Source organism: Dendropsophus ebraccatus, chromosome 12 (assembly GCF_027789765.1).
Source record: "Dendropsophus ebraccatus isolate aDenEbr1 chromosome 12, aDenEbr1.pat, whole genome shotgun sequence".
In the NCBI taxonomy this organism is placed as follows: domain Eukaryota; kingdom Metazoa; phylum Chordata; class Amphibia; order Anura; family Hylidae; genus Dendropsophus; species Dendropsophus ebraccatus.
This window is the reverse complement of record NC_091465.1, coordinates 48,010,071-48,031,778: the sequence shown is the minus strand read 5'-3', so window position 1 is coordinate 48,031,778 and position 21,708 is coordinate 48,010,071. Positions and strand designations below refer to the sequence as shown.

The following is a 21,708-nucleotide window of genomic DNA, read 5'->3' as shown; positions in this document are numbered from 1 at the left end:
AGGAATTTTATGAGCTGGATGCTGAATGAATCCCAACAACACACAATTAAATTAGGATAAAAGCAGCCATTATAATCACGTTATGTGGCTGTACTAGGCATAAGCCAACTTAATAGCAAGCAAGGTAATGAGGTTATCATGGGCCTAGGTAAGAGTGGTATTAGACTTGTTAGAGAGAAGTGTCTTAGCATTATGTTTTTCGCTTCGGCTCATTTTTCTTGGCATTAAAGGGGTCATCCAGCGTTAGAAATTTTTTATGTAATGCTACACCTGTTATGCTTACCTCTCCACGCTCCTGTCCTGTTGCGATTTCTCCGGGTTCCCTGCTGACTGCAGCCGCTGCCACTTCCAGGACCAACTCGTCTCAGGATTGACAGCCAACTCTACCAATCACTTATTTAGATGGGACAACGCAATGGCTAGTGATTGTTTAAACAGGCTATTACTCCTGAGATGAGTTAGTCTCGGCCGTGGCTGTAGTCAGCAGGACATCAGAGATGCCGCGACAGGACACTGGGGGAATGCAAAGAGGTAAGCATAAGATGTCAGGACTGTATTATATTTCTAACCCTGTTACTACTAATGGCCTATTGGCCTACTCCTAAAGTGTACCTGTTGTTATAACTTATCTAATCTAATCTAATCTAATGAACAGTATATATGATATAAAGCAAGTTTGCAATATACATTTTCTTTTGATCATGCTGTAAAACAAAGCTGAACTTACCAGAAATCCAAGTCCAGTCTCCTAAAGACATGACTGCCTTCTCTGTGAGCGCAGATAACCTGGGAAACATGTGACTTTCTGTGTTAAGACTCTTTGAAAAAAAAAAAAAATAATGTAAATTGCAATTGCTTTATTTCACGTCTGCTGCTGATTTCGGTTTTGAAAGTTATAATGACAGTGACACTTTAAAACAATATACATTATTAGTTTAGTGGGGTCCGACATCGGACATACCTGTATACTTTGAACAGCTGAATGTAGGGTGACAGCACACCACCCAGGCAGACATCTTTTTCGTGTGTATTTGTCACAACTATTTTGGCTGATTTGCACAAAACGTTTGCGTCTTTTTGGCTTCTAAGAGCTGTGCGGCTGTAAAAGTACAGTACTGCGAAGATTTATACACTTGCAGTGCTCCCAGCATTATAATGATACATGATTCCGCCAGGTTCGGGAATCTGGTCCGTTGCACATCTTCTACAAGACCGTATTCACAGAACGTGTAAATAGCTTGTAGAGCAAAAATCTGCTGAATAATATATATGATTACCAGATATAGTGCTGATACATGAGTATAAGCACTATATCGGGTAATCATTTATCTTTTATACAGTATTTTACTGCAGATTACTGCTCTGCATGCTAAGGGGGCATTTGAGTTGCTTTTTTTTTATAGTGGAGAAATTCTACAAAACTGTTCATATTTAACAACAGAGCTGGTTTTGTTGCTTAGAGTTAAGGGGGATCTGTCCGCACCCTACCACTAGTGCTGACAGTGTGCTGTAGTTGGAAGTCCTCTAATGAGCATGGTACCTTTTGGTAATTTGTCTGTGCAGCGGATTATGCTCTCTGGTCTCTATCTCTGGTCTCCTATTGTAATGAAGAGTCAAAGAGGAGTTATGGCTCAGCGTTTCTGTTACACACTGGCACATCTAACCACTCCTTCCTCCTCCCTCTCTTTCATAAATAATCAATGCTGTCCGGCCTCCTGCTCACTGAGCTGTCAGTCAGTATCTGCCAACAGAGGACTAATCTACAATAACATATAGTTGAATCTCCTAGTCTGTGTTGGAGCTTTGGTCTAGGGGTAACTCACCTGTCTAAAGACTACCAGCAGGTCTTTCTTTGGTTGAATATAATTATTTAATTTAAATCATTTTAAAACTAATTTTGGACTGTTCTTTGGGAATTCTTTGCAAATAATACAATAATGAGAAAAAAATAAAAAATAAAGCGCTATATTTCATTTCCATCTGGGGATTTGAACCAAAGAAAGAACTGCTGGTGGTCTCTAGACAGGTGGTTTAACCCTAGACCACAGCTTCAACACATTTGGGCTTAGAGATTCAGCAATATCTAAGTGTTTCTTTCAGACATAACCTTCCTACAGAGGACTGATCTTTAATCTGAGACACTGGCTGACAGCTGAGGGGGAAAAGGTCGGGCAGCATTGATTATTCATGAAGAAGAGGAAAGAGGATGGAGCAGTGAGGTATGCATAATCCATCCCACAGGCAAATTATAAAAAGTTACCACACTAACTTGGGGACTGCCAGCTACAGCACACTGTCAGAACCTCAGCTAGGGCCTGGGTGCTTACAGATTCCCTTTCAGCTTTCTGGACAGCAATGGCAATGGTGTCCTTTAGGTTTTCCACCATGTTGGCAAGAATAAAGCCATATGTTGTGCTGATTCTGGGATAAAATCTGACAGAATAAAAGCTGGGCTGTGATTGGTTGATATGGGAAACAGATTCAATGTTTTTATTAGTTTTGATAACATTTTAATTCTAAAAAATATATATATTTATTTAACTGTGTTTTTTACAGGTCGAGAAAAGGGTCGATGTGTTGCTTCAGAATTTTTTCATGGACCAGATACAGATATTGTGACGGAGAACACAGCAAATATACTCAGTAAGTTGGAGAATCTTACAGTCTGTAAATTTATCTTCTTAGCTTTATAGAAACGTTGATTGCTTCAATATTCTGTCAATGACCATGTACTGTATCTCTATGAAAATGGCTGCTCAAACGACGCTTTGTGAGTAATGTAAAACCAGTGGTTGTCAGGGAAGAGCTATGACAAAAGGACAACAATGTTGAAGCAGATTTCTGCATCATTAACATTAAGAGAAGTCTGAAGAAAATTATAATTTTAAAGCAGGTAGGGCAGGGAAGAACAAAATAAACAAGCTCTACTTACCTCTCCTCATGCCTCTGCAGCGCTGACTTACCACTCGGATCTTGCTGGACTGCTGGATCTTCTCCTACACCGACGTCACAACACTTCTGAATTAGTTGTTTTAGGAGCCATTTACACATTCACAATATATGGTATATGCAGATCAGAACTCAGACACACCTTTACCACCATTATCAATCAATATAATGCTGGGAGTTCCAAAAAAGTCTAAATCTTTGTGACACTGTTCTGGCACAGTGTATCAGTACAGTGGCACAAATATTTGAACAGTTTTTATTTAAATTGGTGTGAACATAGCCAAGTGTGTCTGCACTGCAGTCCGATTTCCCATTTACTTCAATGGAGCACATTATTATTTTAAAAATACATCTGTATTATATAAATTTAAATTAGGGCCATGTTCACACAGTGTCAAACTAGGACGATGTCTTACATGTTCACCGTGCCGATACTGCAGTATCAGACAGATACTTTTTATTTTAAGTGGAACGCGGGCACATTCAGGTGTGCCCGCACCGTACTCTACGCTGTTTTGGGCCATAATTATGGCCATAATGGTTTTGTTCCCACAACGCTAAAAAAAGAGAGAAAAGACGTCTGCCTTTTCTATTTAAGAAGATGCAATGTTATTGTCGCAATATAATTGACTTTAATCAATAGCATGACGGACGTCCAATGCACACAGTGTATAAAATAACGTACATTGTCTGCATGGACATCAAAATAATGATAATGTCAATTATTTTTGGATGTCTATTTTTTTTTTTTTTAGTCAAAATTTGGCCATATTTCTACCTCAAAAAATGCTGTGCCTTAGGCCCCATTCACAGGTTTGTTCGTGTGTATGGGACTGTGATTCGTGATCACTGTCAGTCTGTACAGAGGACCATGAATTGCGGACCTTTATGGATGCAAATCTATGTGCTGTCTGCAATAGTGGGTCTGCAATTATGGTCCGCAATTATGGTTCACGCTACGGACATGTGAATGAAGCCTTAAATTGTCTAGTCCAAGTTGTCCAGATTTCAAAAATTCCAGATGATCATATTGTTTGATTTTTAACAGAACCAGGACCTTGAAATGATTCTTACGAAGCCACTACTTAGTTGCCCCGGCTTTTTGTTTTGGGTCATTGTCATGCTGAAAGACCCAGCCATGATCCCTCTTCAATACTGAGGGAAGGAGGTTGTTGGCAAATGGTCTTTGACAAACTCCAAAACTCCTGGACATGTGTAGGCATGAGCAAGGGGACCTTGCGTGCCCTGTAGGATTACTCATGAGACTGTGGTCCCAGCTTTCTTCAGGTCATTGACCAGGTTCTCCTGTGTAGCTCTGGGCTAATTCCTTATTCAGAACCATACTAGAGATGAACAAATCTCATTCTGACCCAGAATGCTTGGCATCTGATTACCGTTGGTTGAAGAAGTTGGATGCAGCCCTAGGGAGTTCTGGAAAACATGGATACTGCCTAAGAAGCCAAATAATATTTAAAAATCATACAATGTGATTCTCTGCAATCTTTTTTATAGATTCTGTGTCTCACAATTGAAGTGTACCTACAATAAAAATGACAGACCTCTCTATTCTTTATAGGTAGAAGCAAAATCGGCAGTGTATCAAATACTTATTTTCCCTACTTATGGAACATACAAAGGCTATGTGCATACAATGTAAAAACAAGGGCAACTAGCAGCCGTTGTTGCAAAACAATGCCTATTATTAACAATTGATTGTTTTCATTTTTACATGGTGGGAACATAGCCTTAAGCTATGTTCACACTATGTGAACGGCCGGTCTCTGCAAAGATCATCCAGTGTATAAAATAACGTACATTGTCTGCATGGACATCAAAATAATGATAATGTCAATTATTTTTGGATGTCTATTTTTTTTTTTTTTAGTCAAAATTTGGCCATATTTCTACCTCAAAAAATGCTGTGCCTTAGGCCCCATTCACAGGTTTGTTCGTGTGTATGGGACTGTGATTCGTGATCACTGTCAGTCTGTACAGAGGACCATGAATTGCGGACCTTTATGGATGCAAATCTATGTGCTGTCTGCAATAGTGGGTCTGCAATTATGGTCCGCAATTATGGTTCACGCTACGGACATGTGAATGAAGCCTTAAATTGTCTAGTCCAAGTTGTCCAGATTTCAAAAATTCCAGATGATCATATTGTTTGATTTTTAACAGAACCAGGACCTTGAAATGATTCTTACGAAGCCACTACTTAGTTGCCCCGGCTTTTTGTTTTGGGTCATTGTCATGCTGAAAGACCCAGCCATGATCCCTCTTCAATACTGAGGGAAGGAGGTTGTTGGCAAATGGTCTTTGACAAACTCCAAAACTCCTGGACATGTGTAGGCATGAGCAAGGGGACCTTGCGTGCCCTGTAGGATTACTCATGAGACTGTGGTCCCAGCTTTCTTCAGGTCATTGACCAGGTTCTCCTGTGTAGCTCTGGGCTAATTCCTTATTCAGAACCATACTAGAGATGAACAAATCTCATTCTGACCCAGAATGCTTGGCATCTGATTACCGTTGGTTGAAGAAGTTGGATGCAGCCCTAGGGAGTTCTGGAAAACATGGATACTGCCTAAGAAGCCAAATAATATTTAAAAATCATACAATGTGATTCTCTGCAATCTTTTTTATAGATTCTGTGTCTCACAATTGAAGTGTACCTACAATAAAAATGACAGACCTCTCTATTCTTTATAGGTAGAAGCAAAATCGGCAGTGTATCAAATACTTATTTTCCCTACTTATGGAACATACAAAGGCTATGTGCATACAATGTAAAAACAAGGGCAACTAGCAGCCGTTGTTGCAAAACAATGCCTATTATTAACAATTGATTGTTTTCATTTTTACATGGTGGGAACATAGCCTTAAGCTATGTTCACACTATGTGAACGGCCGGTCTCTGCAAAGATCATCCCGGATGATCTTTCCAGCCGCAGTGCTCTAATGCGGGCGAGTCCGCATCAGAACTTCACACAGCACACAATGAAGCTTTCAGCTGGAGCCGCTCGCTTCATTGTGTGAACTGACAGGTCTTTCTGACATGTCAGTTCTTTGCGGCGATGTATGGCATCCCAGCCGGAGCGTATACTATGTGTATAGGCTTAGGCCGGATCCCATAGCAGATAAGACAGTGTTCCACACCGTACAAAGTACAGTTGGCAACAACGGCCGTACTTTTACGTAGTGTGAACATAGCCTAAGGGTGCATTCACAAATAGCAAGTGTCAGTAAAGTTCATCCTAGCCGGTACTGCAGTGCCGGCTGGATGAACTTAATTTCTTTTGAATTGAGATAGGGATGCATTCTGGTGTGCCCCCATTACATTGTCTGCTATAGTGAATTGGAGAGTGTGGCCGGAGCTGAACTTTACGTTGTCTGCTCTGTCACTCTTGTGTGGCATGTCAGTTTTTTGTGCCCTGCAAGGAATCCCAACAAGAGTGTATACACCCCAGCCGGGATTCCATTGAAGTCAATGCAATGTATTTTTTCATTTAATAATGACGGTTGCAACAATGGCCGTTATTAAATGAAAAAATACATTGTGTGAACTTTGCCTTAAGGATCTTATTTAAACATTTTCCATATTGAGTTTGCTTAGCTCCAGTCACACCATGTGGCTGCGGCTCAGCCTGTACATTGTTGTCACTAATGAGGTCATGTACAGTAGTTGCTGTATGTAAAGAAACAGGTAGAGTCTAATTTGGGCTGAGCTGTGACCATAGTCTGCATCTGTTTATACCGCCAGCCATGGAATATGTAAAAAATAATAAGGCAGCTTGACTATATTTTGGTAGACAGGAAGAAAATGACACATACAATAATGCAAATAATGAATTTAGCAAGTGGTTATCTGACATATATTCTTTCTTCCACCACAGAAACAGTCGGTCTTCAGAGTAGTGTATGATGCTAGTCTTCTTCCCAATACAAAGTTCTACTCTGAGGAAAGGTCAGGTACAGAGAGCCTTAAAGCAATGGCTTCCAGTCTAAGTGGTGGTGTTTGTGTCTGATATATGGCTATACTGGTTGTTTTTTATTATGTTGCATATATGTATCTATGTTGTTTTTCATGATTCAATGTGGTCCATGTATTTACTCTAAGAAACGCAATTTCGGATATACCACAAGTGTTACCATGTGTACTGATTATGTTTGACACATAAAAAATGTAATATATCGAAAGAGTCCAGCAAATGGGGAAATCCTATCCCATGTCATATTGCTGAACTTGGCTTGATTTTATTGCATAAGTGGAGTTTTATGTGTCAAGCTGGGGATTTTACAGTGTGCTGTAAGGAAGAATAGGTTCAGCCCAATAGGAACAGAAACAAAAACAGACACGTCAACAAATAGAGAAATAACTGGTATAATAGATTGCTTGTTTAAGGTTATTTTAACACATTTTACTGGCTTTTTTGGAAGGTTGTACAGTATCTGGCAGGACCCAGCTAGATAATCTTGGTAGGACACCACTTGACTTGAGATATCTCTGGGCAGGCTGGACTTTGAGCAATGATCACAGACACAAGGGGGAAGGTAATCCCTGTGCCTGGAGGCCTTGTGCAGTATGCAAAGGGTACAGTGGTGCAGGTCAGTGTAGGTGCAGAAATAGTCAGATCACATCCATTAGTTTCTTCAGAAGAGAAGTATTAATGGGTTGTTTTTATGAGTACTCCAGAATCAATAAACACAAATTATGTACAGAGTGCAGTTTTAGGGTATAGACAGATGGCCATAGGCCCAATAGTGGCCTTAGATGGCTAGGCCTGGCCTAAAACCCTGCGCAGGTCCCGAAATACAGTAAAGCACTTGTACAAATCTATTCTTGCGGAATACCTGAATCAATCATTGTGACCACTATACTTCAAGAAATAACAATAGGTAAGAACCTCCTGGACTGGACTGGTAATTCCTGGTAAAGGCTATGTTCTCTGGAGTGGTATGCTCATGTGACCCAGGGTTTCTGCACTGAACTCCACACTCTACCCTGAATACTAAACTATACCCCTCCACTTTAGACATGAGAGAGCTGATTGGTGGCTGAGCAGAGACTGCTCACATTCTAGAACCTTCCAAGCATAAAGCATATTCAGTATATATATATAATAATATATAATACTCGCTCTGTGATTTTACAAAACAACTACTAGATGTCAATAGAACATAAGAACATACTAGGCATAAATCACATTAGATTCTGTATACATAGATGTTACAAATGGGAGGAATAGTAGAAGATACGTATAACACAACAACATCAGGTGCTGGCCTAGAGGCAGTATGTCTAACAACCAGAATAGGTTGGTAAGAAAAATGCAAAAAGAGAGGTCATGGAGCCTCATTTAAGAGTCTCAAAACACAGGACTAGCCAGATATCCCCAGCCAATGGGTGGCTCTTGTAAGGAATCCATCATCTAAAGTGGCCCTATAAGTCAATGGAATGACAAGGGAAAAACCAAGGCCAGGTATCCATCCACAGACAGCTGTTTCAGGGTGTTGCCCATCACCAGTTTGGAGCAAGATTCTGGCTAGGTAGGAGCAATGCCTAGTAGAGCCATATGGGATCACTGATCTCAGGGAGACCAGCTAAAGAAAACACTGTCGGCTGCAAGTTAGAGTGCTCAATAAAGTGAAATCCTAGGTGCATTGCTCCCCGGGAAATACAAATATGTAAACAAGAGAGTCTGTGGAGCCTCATTAAAGAATCAACACAGGATTAGCCAGGAAATATTTGTGTTTCCCAGGGAGCAATGCACATAGGATCTCACTGTATTGATTGCTTTAACCAGCAGCCATCAACTGGCAAGCTTTTATAGTAATAATAATAGATTATTCAACAGATTCCGCAGCACTTTACAATTCTGGTGTTACATACATAGACAAAAATCAGACATTACAGAGATATACATATAGTTATCCATACATGAGGAGTGAGGGCCCTGCTTGGTAAGCTCTTACAATGCATTAGTTTTCCAGATGAAAAGACCTAACTAGCCTCAAAAACTTTGTATTTTCATCATTGTTTAAAGTAGCCATTAAAAGTTATAAACTCCTAACTCTTCTTTTTACTGGCTAAAACAGTACAAATATATTTCTCCCTAGTTTACTGCACTCTTATAAAAATTCATTAATGATTTAATAGTTGTTCTTCAAGCCTGGAGATATAGCTCTTACATATGTATTGGAATATGAACAGGCAGCAAATCTGTGGAGGCATACCTTAATTTTATGCATAGGTAATAAGAGGCAATTTTGATAAGAAAGGATCATAGCTGGATACCATTAGCCCCTACATCAGTAGTGGGCAGGTTTTACAGAAGATGCAATTATTGTGGCTTATTTAGTGTGCTCTCAGCCAGTACAAAGGAATAACATTTTTATGTTCTCAGAAAACTTTCTAAATTATTTTAAAATATATGGCTTGAACAAGACAACTAAATGTCTTTCTTTTATAAACCACAAAGACCTAGATTGACCGTTATTACACCTCTTAATTGCATATTTTAAGGCCTCATTCACATGACCGTAGTTTTTGATCATAGTTGTGAATCTGCAAAGTATGGTCCCATAGGTTTCTATGGCCCCATTAACGCATCCATTATTTTATAGCTTGGTGATTTGGCCGTGATCTCTACAGCAAAAAATACTGACATGCCCTAGTGTGTACTATCACAGCACTATGGACTCACCAAAAGAAATCTATGGGTTTATCTGTAATTAAAAATATAGATCTGTTGTTTTAGCTTGTGTCATTGTTTTGACCATTGCACCATTTTTAGGCTATATTCCCAAAACATAGTTTTTTGCCAATTTTATGACTGCCTTTTGGACTTCTGTCATTTTGGCACCTTCATTTGCATAAAACAGACTTGTTTTGTTGCAAAAATGGCGGCCATCAAAAAATAAAGTCTGCCAAACTGCCAAAGACCATAATTTGGAAATTATGACTGTAATTTGCATAATGTACCCAAATTTTGTAGCCAAAATCATGGCCGTCCCAAAAGGTGGCCATAAAACATCCCAAAAACAACGTGGGAACATAGCCTTACTGCACACTTTTACAAATGCACATAAATACGGTTGGTACGGACGAATTACGGATGCATTTTTGCCGGTCAGGGACTAAAAATTGCGGACATAGTATACGGTCCACAAAAAAAGAGGAACGTGTGAATGTAGCCAAAACCAGTTTTTTGGTGACAGAACATTTCTTAAAATACTGTACTTGAACCCATTGTATGTAGACTTTTCAGTTCTGTATGTATTATATGGGTTGTTCAGCATCCTATTTGCAAAAGAATTCAGATGTGGCATTAGTAATGTGCAGATTTCAACACACTACATCATATTCTAAGGAAGGGAAAACATAGCATAATGTGGGACATTGCTTCCTTCACTGTTTCATAGAGAAGCCAGTTTCTATAGCTGATGAATTAACATTTTTAACTTTATAGATTAGGTGTTGGAACGTTTTTAGTTGTTTTGGTGAGAGAAAAAAAATAGCAAAGTGTTCCCAGATCATACTGGCCATTATTCTTAGAAAAGAAGTGTGCAGCAGTTCAGTTGTTGGTGTTTATAAAAAGCAATATTGTTTTTGTAATGTGATTTGGCTTAAATATAATTTACATGTGCTGTTTTGGACATAGTGGCTTCTTTAATTCTCCACCCTATATGCATTATTACCGGACGTTTATTTTTTGAATATTATGTATTAATTATTCAGCTTTGGATGTTTCTTTCCTGTACATCAAAACCAAAATAATGAAAATCTAGATCTAAAATAGTACACACTTGGAACAATTGGAGTATATGTCATACTTGATATGCACATAGAAGAGAGGGGGATCCATAGAAAAAAAAACGGACCTTGATTATAGTGACATCTTTTATCATCTAGGACATGACAGCCTGGTGTCTCTTCCCCTCTCCACAAGCTTTACATGATCCGTGTGCCAGTTATCTAACCTCTTGTTTGCTCATCATTCTTAAAGGAGAAGTCTGGCCAAAATTAATTTTTGATATGTTGTTACTTATGAAAAGTTATACAAATTTCTAATGTACATTAATTATAGGAAATGCACATATACTGCTATTTCCCTTAATTTAGTAGATCAGGAAGTGTTAGAAATATCTCTGAAGAAGTGACGTCACGACCCAGGGTGTAATTCCTATGGAGTGTCCAGCAGGGGGCGCTCTCTATATAGAAGTCTATGGGACTTTATTGTTTCTATGTAATGTAATGTAATGTAGTGTACAGTGCTTTATTGAATGAATACATCTATGGAATACTTTGGGGAGCAAGTGTCCTTGCTCCCCAAAGTATTGCATAAATGTATTCATTCAATACATTCAATACACAGTAAGCCCGCCGATCCGCCGAATTTCCGCAGATCCGCCACACGCTGATCCGCCGCATTCCCGCCGATCCGGACCATATACATTGAACTACAGCTCCCATCATCTGCTTCTAGTATGAACAGGTGATGGGAGCTGTAGTTGGGTAAGGGATATGACATGCCGCCGGGTGCAGGGGGGAGCCGCTCAGTACACAGGAGCGCTCCCCCCTCCTCCTGCTCCTTCCGGGATAACTTCCGCCTATACCAATGCTGACTCCCTGCCTGGCCGCCGCTCTCCGCTCACATATACCGGCTCCCGGCATCAGCGCGGACACCAGGATGCATCGGGAGCCGGTATGTATGGGGGGGAGAGCGGAGAGCGGCGGCCAGGCAGGGAGTCAGCATTGGTATAGGCGGAAGTTATCACGGAAGGAGGAGGAGGAGAGCTGCTGTGTACTGAGCGGCTCCCCCCTGCGCCCGGCGGCATGTCATATCCCTTACCCAACTACAGCTCCCATCACCTGTTCATACTAGAAGCAGATGATGGGAGCTGTAGTTAAATGTATATGGTCCGGATCGGCGGGAATGCGGCGGATCGGCGGGAATGCGGCGGAAATGCGGCGGATCGGCGGGCTTACTGTGTATTGAATGTACTGAATGAATACATTTATGCAATACTTTGGGGAGCAAGGACACTTGCTCCCCAAAGTATTCCATAGATGTATTCATTCAATAAAGCACTGTACACTACATTACATTACATTACATTACATAGAAACCCATAGAAACAATAAAGTCCCATAGACTTCTATATAGAGAGCGCCCCCTGCTGGACACTCCATAGGAATTACACCCTGGGTCGTGACGTCACTTCTTCAGAGATATTTCTAACACTTCCTGATCTACTAAATTAAGGGAAATAGCTCTATATGTGCATTTCCCATAATTAATGTACATTAGAAATTTGTATAACTTTTCATAAGTAACAACATATCAAAAATTAATTTTGGCCGGACTTCTCCTTTAAGAGAACTGGTACTGACATCAAGTTGCAAATGGTATGGGTTTCACATGGGCTGGACCCTTTTCTCTCCGAGGGACCCATAGCAGTCAGTTAGTTAACCTCTATGTTATGCATGTCATTGCTCTTGATTATAGTGTGCAATCCTGTAAACAAGAGATTACACCTGTATTTGAAAAATTTACATTTTACATCATACGTATATCTGTATTCAAAACTCAGATTTGACTTTTTGAGTCTTGTGTAACCATTTGTTCTTCAGCAAATTCTTGAATGTATTCCAGAAATGTAGAAGCATTGGTCTGCTTACAGATGTGTTTTTTTTTTACCCTTTGTGCAGAGACCATCCGTAGTGCTACACCATTTCCCATGGTCAGCCTTTTTCTTGTTTTTACCGCCTTTGTTATCAGCAACATTGGGCACATACGGCCACAGAGGACAATACTTGCTTTTGTGTCTGGCATCTTCTTTATTCTCTCTGGTAAGTTTTTAAACAGGTATTATATGTGAAATATCAGCTTTTGTGGTAGAATACATTTAGTATTGTGTTTTCTATATCAGAATTGCTATCTATAGCTAGAGCATAGCTACCAGGGTATACAATACAGAAACAGCACCTCTCCTGGCCTCGGTCACACCCAGCCGGCCTGAGTGCAACAAACTAACTAAAACTACCCCTATGCTTGCTTGGACAACTTGATCTGTACAAGATTGCAGGCATCTAAACCTATCCCTACCCTCCAAAAAAGCTCAAAGCGATCATTTGGCATTACAATACCGGTAGCTGAAGAACTATAGCTGTATCCATGTTTTCCCAGACCCCCTAGAGCTACATCTAACGTCTTCTATCGAACTGTAATCGTGAGATCTTATCTTGTCCCTATTAACAATATGCAATTCTTCACACCCATCACAACACCTCCTTTTTTATCTTTTGGTGACAACCTTTTCTTGGGAACTGATACGATCTATTTGCTTGACCTGCTAATTAGGGCTAATAATACATCATCTAATTTTCTTAATTCCTTGATATGTAGAACCATCCATTTACTGGGTTCTCGTTTAAAAATCCATCATGTACATCAAATGTTCCAAACAACAATATGAACCCTGGATTTGGGCATTATCATTAAGTTTTCAACAATAAACTAACATCTAAATCTACTATTCTAGTCAGAAAATTTTACTAAGAGCAGGCCTAAAGAAAAAAAAAGTAACAACGCACATGCAAAACTGTAAGCAAAATACTAGATAGAGGGCCATATTGTTGTTTCATTTATTCTTGGGCCTCCACAATTTGTAAAAGAAAGCTTTCTCTCTAACAACAATTTTATAAAAAATACAACTGAATCCTACACCACAAATCTTACTCCAGAGACTGTAATGATCTCTGAACTATCCCATGTCATCATCTGACCATTTAACCCAATAGAAAATTAGGTAAATTTCATTTCTACCTTTCACTGTGATGAACTGAGGAAAGTTAATTCCATTCAAACCAAATTGCCTAATAATCTTTCCTTTCAAAAAAGATTGGAAATAAAAAGTATAAAAGTAGTAGCACATTAGGCAAACGTAAAATATAAAATTTATTAAACAAACATATAATAAATATTACAGTGCAAAAAGTTAACATTATTAGACAAAGTAAAACAGAATAAATAAAACAGAGTAAATCTATAAAAAAATTGTTGCTTTAAAGCATAACCGTAAATCAGTTTAAGGGTACCCTGACATATGCTAAATTCACTGTGGATTTTACACTGAAAGTTTAGTAGGCAGATTTGATGCTGTGGATTTAAACAATATGCATAAATAGCTGAAATGAGCAGCATTGAATAGTTAGCGTGAAATTCACATTGGATTGAGCACTTTTGAGCCTACCCTTAAAAAGCCGTAATGCTTTGAAGTCACAGACTAAAAAAAATGAAAATGCTCAACATAAAAAGCTACCACAGAAAATTGATAGAGGTGACGTTCCTAAATGTTCTTAAGATCATTCAACAGAAGACCTAGCAGAACTATGAGCTTTAAAAAAAAAAACTACTGATTTCAATATATTCATTTTAAACTTTTTTTTCATTTTCTTTTTTTTAACCTTCAGTTGTTGTTGTTTTGTTTTTGTTTTTGTTTTTAGCTTACTGGAGGTTATATTTTATATAATCACACAAATATCATATGCTTATACATACATCAGTTGCACTTGTAGCAATTCAACTAATAAAACCTATGATAACACATGTTGCACGCTGTCACATGTTGCACACTGGGTTAATGATGAACACATTGGCCCAGATTTATAAAGTTCTAATGTGTCTTGCAGCTGAAAATGACAGTCTGGACCCCAGGGGGTTAATTTAACTGGGCTAAGCCCCATACTACATGTAAACTTCCTTTAACTCCTCCCATGGCACCGTTCCTAGCTTCTCGGGCTTTAATGCTTGCAGATTACTTTTCAAAAATTAAACTGTAAAAACCAGTAAAAATTAACTGATGCTCTAAACACATACAGTAATATTACAGCTATGTAATAATGCACACAGTGATGTAACACTACAGGCATCATACAGAGGGTTATTTGTGAGGGCATTAAAGCACATAATAAAGCCACAAAATATAATTAATCAAAAACGTGCTTTATTATGTAGAGATTGCATTTGACGAAATTGTACTATGTATTACTATATGTCTTTTATTATGTATGGATGTACTGTATAATAAATATATATATATATATATATATATATATATATATATATATATATATATTATTATGTAGGTATTATATGATGTATTCTATTTTAAAAACAAATGTTATCCGTATTTGATGGTCACTAAATGTCACTTACTCCTACTATTCTTACTACAATTCTTCTAATTGTGTTATGATTGTATTACAGGCCTTTCCCTTGTGGTAGGTTTGGTTCTTTACATCTCCAGTATTAATGATGAAGTTATGAACAGGCCTAGTAGTTCTGAACAGTACTTCCATTACCGATACGGGTGGTCTTTTGCTTTTGCGGCTTCCTCATTCCTACTAAAAGAGGTTTGTAACCTTTATTTTTATTAAGGGTACAAACCCACTTGACGTATTTGCTGCGTGAATCAGTCTTAAAAATAAGCAGGCAAAACGCAGGTTGGCTTTATACGATTGTTCTGCATTAAAATACGCAATTGCGTATTTTTGAAGCGTGAAGCTACATGCGTTTTTCACACAGGTTGTTAACAACTGATGCTTTGCTAACAACAAGCTTCACGCTTCAAAAATACGCAATTGCGTATTTTAACACAGAACAATCGTATAAAGCCAACCTGCGTTTTGCCTGCTTATTTTTAAGACTGATTAACGCAGCAAATACGTCAAGTGGGTTTGTACCCTAATAACACATTTTTAAGATCAATGACTATACTAAGCAAGGATTATATTAACCCTGCTGTTGTGTTCGGTCAAAAAAAATTGAAATTTGATATTTTTTAAAATATTCATTATGCGGTTCAGAAACTTGTGGTTCATTGACTTTTCCTCATTTGAGGGGTTCTTACTAATATCAGTTTTTATTTATTTCTTTTTTTTATTTACTTTGTGCCCCACGTCTTTTTTTACACTTAGCCTTTTATACTAATCCCCAGCCATTTTTTGAAAAAAAATAAAGGAGTTATAATCTCATTTTGGTCTATATAGTTCATCTACTACTATTTATCAGTTTATCTAGGTCCTTTTGGTCCATGCAGAGTTACACATACATACATTTTATATAATGCTGGTGAAAATGTGACTGTAGATAAAAAAAATTGGTGTCATTCAGAGGTAGGTGCCCATTCAGACAGTATATTCCAAGTAAACCTGCAAACTATGGCATCAAAATATGGCCTCTGTTAGACAGCAAAAGTTCATACACTGTAAATGCTCAGGTATACATAGGAAAAAACCCAGGAGAAAGAGCTGAAAAAAATCAAAATATGCGAGTAGTTTTGGATTTGACACATGGGCTCAAAGGACAAAATGTTACATGTGACAATTTTTTCACATCACACCAACTGGGGCAGATGTTGCTGAAAAGAAAAATAACCATGCTGAGAACTGTTAGAAAAAATAAGCCAGAACTGCTGCAAGATATTCTCAGTAAGAGAGACGTTTATAGATCTACATTTTATTTTACAACAGTAGTTTCTTATGTTCCCAAAAAACAAATGTGTCATTCTGATGAGCACAGTGCCCCATGATAATGCAATCAGTAACCGAGACAACAGAAAGCCAGACATGATGTTACATTACAATGCCACAAAAGGGGCAGCTAATACTCTAGATCAACTCATAGGCACTTACACCTGTAAACGTAAAACTAATCGGTGGCCAATGGTTGCTTTTTATAACATTCTTGATGTGTCGGCATACAATGCATTTGTGTTATGGCGTGAAATAGATCCAATTTTTTTTTTTGCAAATGTGCAATATGCATGAATAATGCAATAAGGCCATGTAACATTTTTTGACACAAAAAAATAAAAATTACGTTTTTTATTTCATTTTTAATTTGTTTATGAACAACTATGTTCACACACGGTATAATAATGCAAGAGAAATTCAAATAAAACACTTAAATTAGTTAAATTCCAGACTTTAATAGGCCCAGTCAAAAATGACCGGAACATTATATGTGTATAGTAGAACCGAACAGAATAGCAGGGTTAATAGAATATCTATCATACATGAGTGGTAAATTTTTAATCTGAGGTAGATGATATACTAAAAGATTTAGATGCTATGCCTACTGCAAAGCCACATGCATGGAGCTGGGGGCAGCACTGCTTCATCTTCCACAATAGGCACCATATTGTGAAGCTGTTCTCATTACACAGAAATTGTACAGAGCCATAATATGGCCATGTGCATTTTTTGAAGAGTAACCCATTTGCTCTCCTCCCAAAGACGGCTTCATATAATCTTAGAGAAGATATTTTTGCAGTAAAATAGGAACATTTCCAAGTAAAAAAAATTTTTAAAAAAAGGAGGTTGAATAACCATTTTAAAAATGAGTACTTCAGCACATACAATACATTGCAGTAAGTAGTACTGAACCTATGAATCACAGTGGTCCCTCGACATACAAAATTAATTACTTCTGAGAGGACCATTGTATATTGTTAGCACTGGATAGTCTTGCAGCACTGGGGTCTGGGGTAAAAATCTGAACACAAAAGTTTGTATGTTCTTTTTGTGTTTGTGTGGGTTTCCTTTGGGTACACTGGTTTCCTCCCACACTCAAAAAAAAAAACAAAAAAAAAAACGCCTTTTTTAAAGAAAAATAAACAACAGCTTATCTCTTTGTGCTCCATCGGTGTCCTGCTGTGGTGTATCTGATGTCCCCTGCTGACTTCAGCCTTTGCCAATTCCTAGACATACTTGTCTCATGAGTGACAGCCCGCTCAGCCAATTACTGCCCACTGTGCTGTCTTATCAGTGATTGACTGAGCAGGCTGTCACTCATAAGATGTTCATCTCGGAAGTTGTGGCAACTGCAGTCAATGGGGGACACCTGAGATGCCACAATAAGACACCAGTGGAGCGCAGAGACGTAAGAATAACATGTTTGTTATGTTTTCTAACAGGGCATGTGTTTAATTGGTTCCAGCACCCACCAATAATTACCTACAGTACCCATATATTACATTAAAAAGTGCCCAGTAATCACTGCAGGACATTACAGAACAGCACTATACTGTAAAGTACATTATACACAAGAAACGTTGAACAAAACCAGAAATTATAGTAAAGTGGTAACAAACTCCTCACTCATCCTTTACTGTATAGAATCCCCCCATCCCAGCTCTGTAACATATATGAGATGGGGGTGCACTGACTGTATTACTACTGTACTGTATATGCACTCCAGCAGTCTTATACAGCACTGTAGTGTATGTGAGGCCTCACCAGTGCTAAACTCACAAGGTACAACCCACCATCCACGCTCGAAAAAACGTTCAGATACAGAGTACTTCAAAACTGGGTGCCCGAAAAGTGTTTGAGAACTGAGCAAGAGTTTGAGAACCAAAGCAAACTTTCTTTGAAAATACAGTTCGAGTTCCAAGCAGTTTGAGAACCGAGCAGTATGAGAACCAAGGTACCACTGTATATATCCAGCATAGGGCTGTATACTGTGATTACGGGATAATACCTGTTATCTTGCTTCTACTGATTCGTAGTTATCGTTATTTTTCGTAATTATATATTTTACACTGCACCTGATATGTACGCAAATGTGTACCGCTAGACTGAAACGTGCGCTTCTACTTTACGTTCATCACTAGTGTTAGATGCAGCCAGGCATGCTTCCCCTGCTGTCCCATATGCGTTCCAGTGGTGTTGGCATCATTTCCTGAGGTTTCATTGTGCACTTGGTGACCTCCTAGTGGTCGAATATTGATTTCCAAGTATTTTTCTTCCAAAGACTATAATGGGATTCGAGATTCGTTCAAATAGTCCAATATTGGGAGCTATTTGAATCGAACTTTGAATTATCAAATATTTCACTATTCGCTCATCTCTTATCATTACATAAATAATTTTCAAATGCTCGATAACCCCTTTAAGCTAAAAAAAAAAAGGACAGGATTAAAGTTACCTCCCATAATGATTGTTTTACTCACTTAATGTGAAATCCTAACCCTGTAATACTTTATACACAGCTCCAGTGGCAGATTCCCACATAAGGCTACTACGTTAGGGCTACCACTGTGGGAGCGGCTTAGTCTTCAGTATTCATATCCACAGTCATGAGTTGGAGCTACACACTGGAGCACAAAAGAGCTGTGACCCCCTAATATCATATAATACAATGTGACTTAAATGGGTCTGTAGATAAAATGTATTTTTGTATTGTATTACAAATTCATGTTTATTATCTATTTTATAGGGTGCTGGTGTCATGTCCGTGTACTTATTCACGAAGCGTTATGCAGAAGAGGAAATGTATCGTCCCCATCCAGCCTTCTACCGTCCTCGCCTCAGCGACTGTTCAGACTACTCAGGTCAGTTCCTACACCCTGAAGTGTGGCATCGTGGCCGCAGCCCATCAGAAATCTCTAGTGATGTGTCGATCCAGATGACTCAGAACTATCCACCTGCAATCAAGTACCCAGACCACATACACATATCAACGTCACCCTGCTAAAAGCACCATGAAATTGAAACTGTTTGGAAGTTCTAAACATCTCTTTCCAATAAAACTTGCCATATAGACATCATAGTTTAACCTAATGACACGTTAAACTAGAGACATTATATAGCAGAGTTTAAAAAGTGAGCTTTTACTTCCCATTTTGCGGAACTCTACTGCTCATGTACCATGTAATGGATCCTTTTATTTTGTTTCTTTATTGTTTTCACAATTTTGTAGACAACATAATTATACAATGTAGCCATATCATATTTCCATCTCTTAAACCTTACTTTATCACATTATTTCTAAACCTTTCTTTCTAGCCTAACCTTTTTTTCTTTCTTGCGTTTTCTATAAAGTAGTTTCTTAATACTTTGAAGGAGATTGATATTCAATACTGAACTTTTGACTGTGTAAAATATTTCTAAATTCTTCAACTATTCACATGGAAAAATGGAAGGAAAAACACAAGCAGAAAACATTTTCTGTACTGTTTTATTCTAAGGCAATGTTACCAAGACTCATCAGAAGGAAACGCTAATATAGCGACATTTCTCCAGCAAGAAAAGAGGACTGAAGAAAACAGAGCTACTTAATTCTCAAGGAAGCAAATGAAAAAGAAAAAAAAAGTTACATTCTGAGGATTTGTGATGTTCACATGGACTGAACATTCAGCTTTCATGGCCACAAACTAGAAAACCTAATAGACTACCTTTATCATCCTCTTCATGAGGTGCAGCGTCTTGGAGGTTGTTAACTTAAGTCTTATAGATGGTACTGTTTTATGTTCATTGTGCTAGCTACAGTAGATAACAGACAATTCACAATGTCCCCAAAATCAATTTCCATTGAAGCATTGCTATTTTATAATTCCACAGTTAACCTTCCTAAGGAACTGAAGCTAAATAAGCATTGTAATCTGATCGTACGAGCAGAAATATTTTGTCAAGGTACCAAGGACACTGTTTTTTGATGCTGATGATCTGATAGACCTGTCATGGTTGTATACTTTATGCCTCTCTTTTCCTCCTTAGTTTAATCAGCAGTCTGGAACATCTTATTCTTTGTACTGCCAACAATGACAACAATGAAGTACGTAAACTGCAGCACGCACACCTAAAAACCTTGCACAATGAACAAAAAATGGCACATGTTGAAGACTACGCTAACAACACACATCGAAGGCATTTTCCCACATTGCACTATCCCTACAACACATTCTCAAGTGTTGGTATAATGTACAGAAACATAATGTATAAATTGATGTAATTATTTTAATGCTGTGATTTTCACAGGGACTTGGAAAGGCCTGGCTTGCATTTTGCCCATTGTATATCCTTTCATCCACGGAAGACATTTTGTTTCTGCAGTGAGCAGAATATAATGGTGTCTAAAGAGCACTGAAATGTATATAGATAGTTGATATATATATCAATGCAATGTAAGAAATATAACATGAGATATAGTGACAAAATAATGCTTTGTCTGGAAGTCATTACGGATAAGATATATGTATATGGAAAAGAAAATATTTATTGGCATTCAAGTTGTTAAAATAATTTTCCAGGTGGCATAATTGAATTTTACTTTAAACTTCTCAATTTTTTTTCATGCAGATCTGTCAAAAATACACAACCAAAAATTGCAGGCATTACATGCAGACTGCTTTGCAGATTCACAGTGGATCTCACCCTATACACAGAAAATGGTGAAATCAATGACAAGTCCACATTATAATAATCGTGTAAATCTCAAAGTGGTTCTGACACTTGTGAATAAAAGGAGAAGTCTGTCCATTTAAAAAATGTGCAAGGCATCTGGGACAGGGTAGAAAATAACAAGCAAGCATTGCTTGCAGGGCCGGGACAAGGCGTTTTGGTGCCCTAGGCAGAGAAGGCCCCCCCCCCCCCAAAAAAAAAAATAAATAATATATATATCTGCATAAAAAAGACATGTAGACACACTTTTAAACACATTTGATATAGAGCAATCATAAATTAATGTTATTAATATAAATAGTTTTTTTTCCCCTGTAACTAGTGCAAGCAACTTAACTAGTGCAAACAATTAGAGGTTCATACAAACCTAAAAACTTGCTATTTGAAGTCTGATGGTTGGAGAAGATGGATGCATAAGCTGCATCCATCTTCTTCAGCCACTAGGATTCAAATACCAGGCATTCAGGTTCACATGAACTGTAAGTCTGTAACTCCACCAATGCCTAGCAGTG

At 38.2% G+C, this 21,708-nt stretch overlaps 1 protein-coding gene across 1 annotated transcript in view; it reads left to right on the top strand.

The window, feature by feature from the left end:
• CACNG7 (calcium voltage-gated channel auxiliary subunit gamma 7) overlaps positions 1 to 19,853 on the top strand; it is a 92,355-nt gene extending 72,502 nt beyond the window's left edge. Inside the window, exons 3-6 of the mRNA XM_069947546.1 lie at positions 2,557 to 2,643; positions 12,659 to 12,799; positions 15,219 to 15,364; positions 19,233 to 19,853. Coding sequence (XP_069803647.1) covers positions 2,557 to 2,643; positions 12,659 to 12,799; positions 15,219 to 15,364; positions 19,233 to 19,490 — 632 coding nt within the window. The 3' untranslated portion in view covers positions 19,491 to 19,853. The remainder of the gene's footprint in view (positions 1 to 2,556; positions 2,644 to 12,658; positions 12,800 to 15,218; positions 15,365 to 19,232) is intronic.
• The last annotated feature ends 1,855 nt before the right edge of the window (positions 19,854 to 21,708 follow it).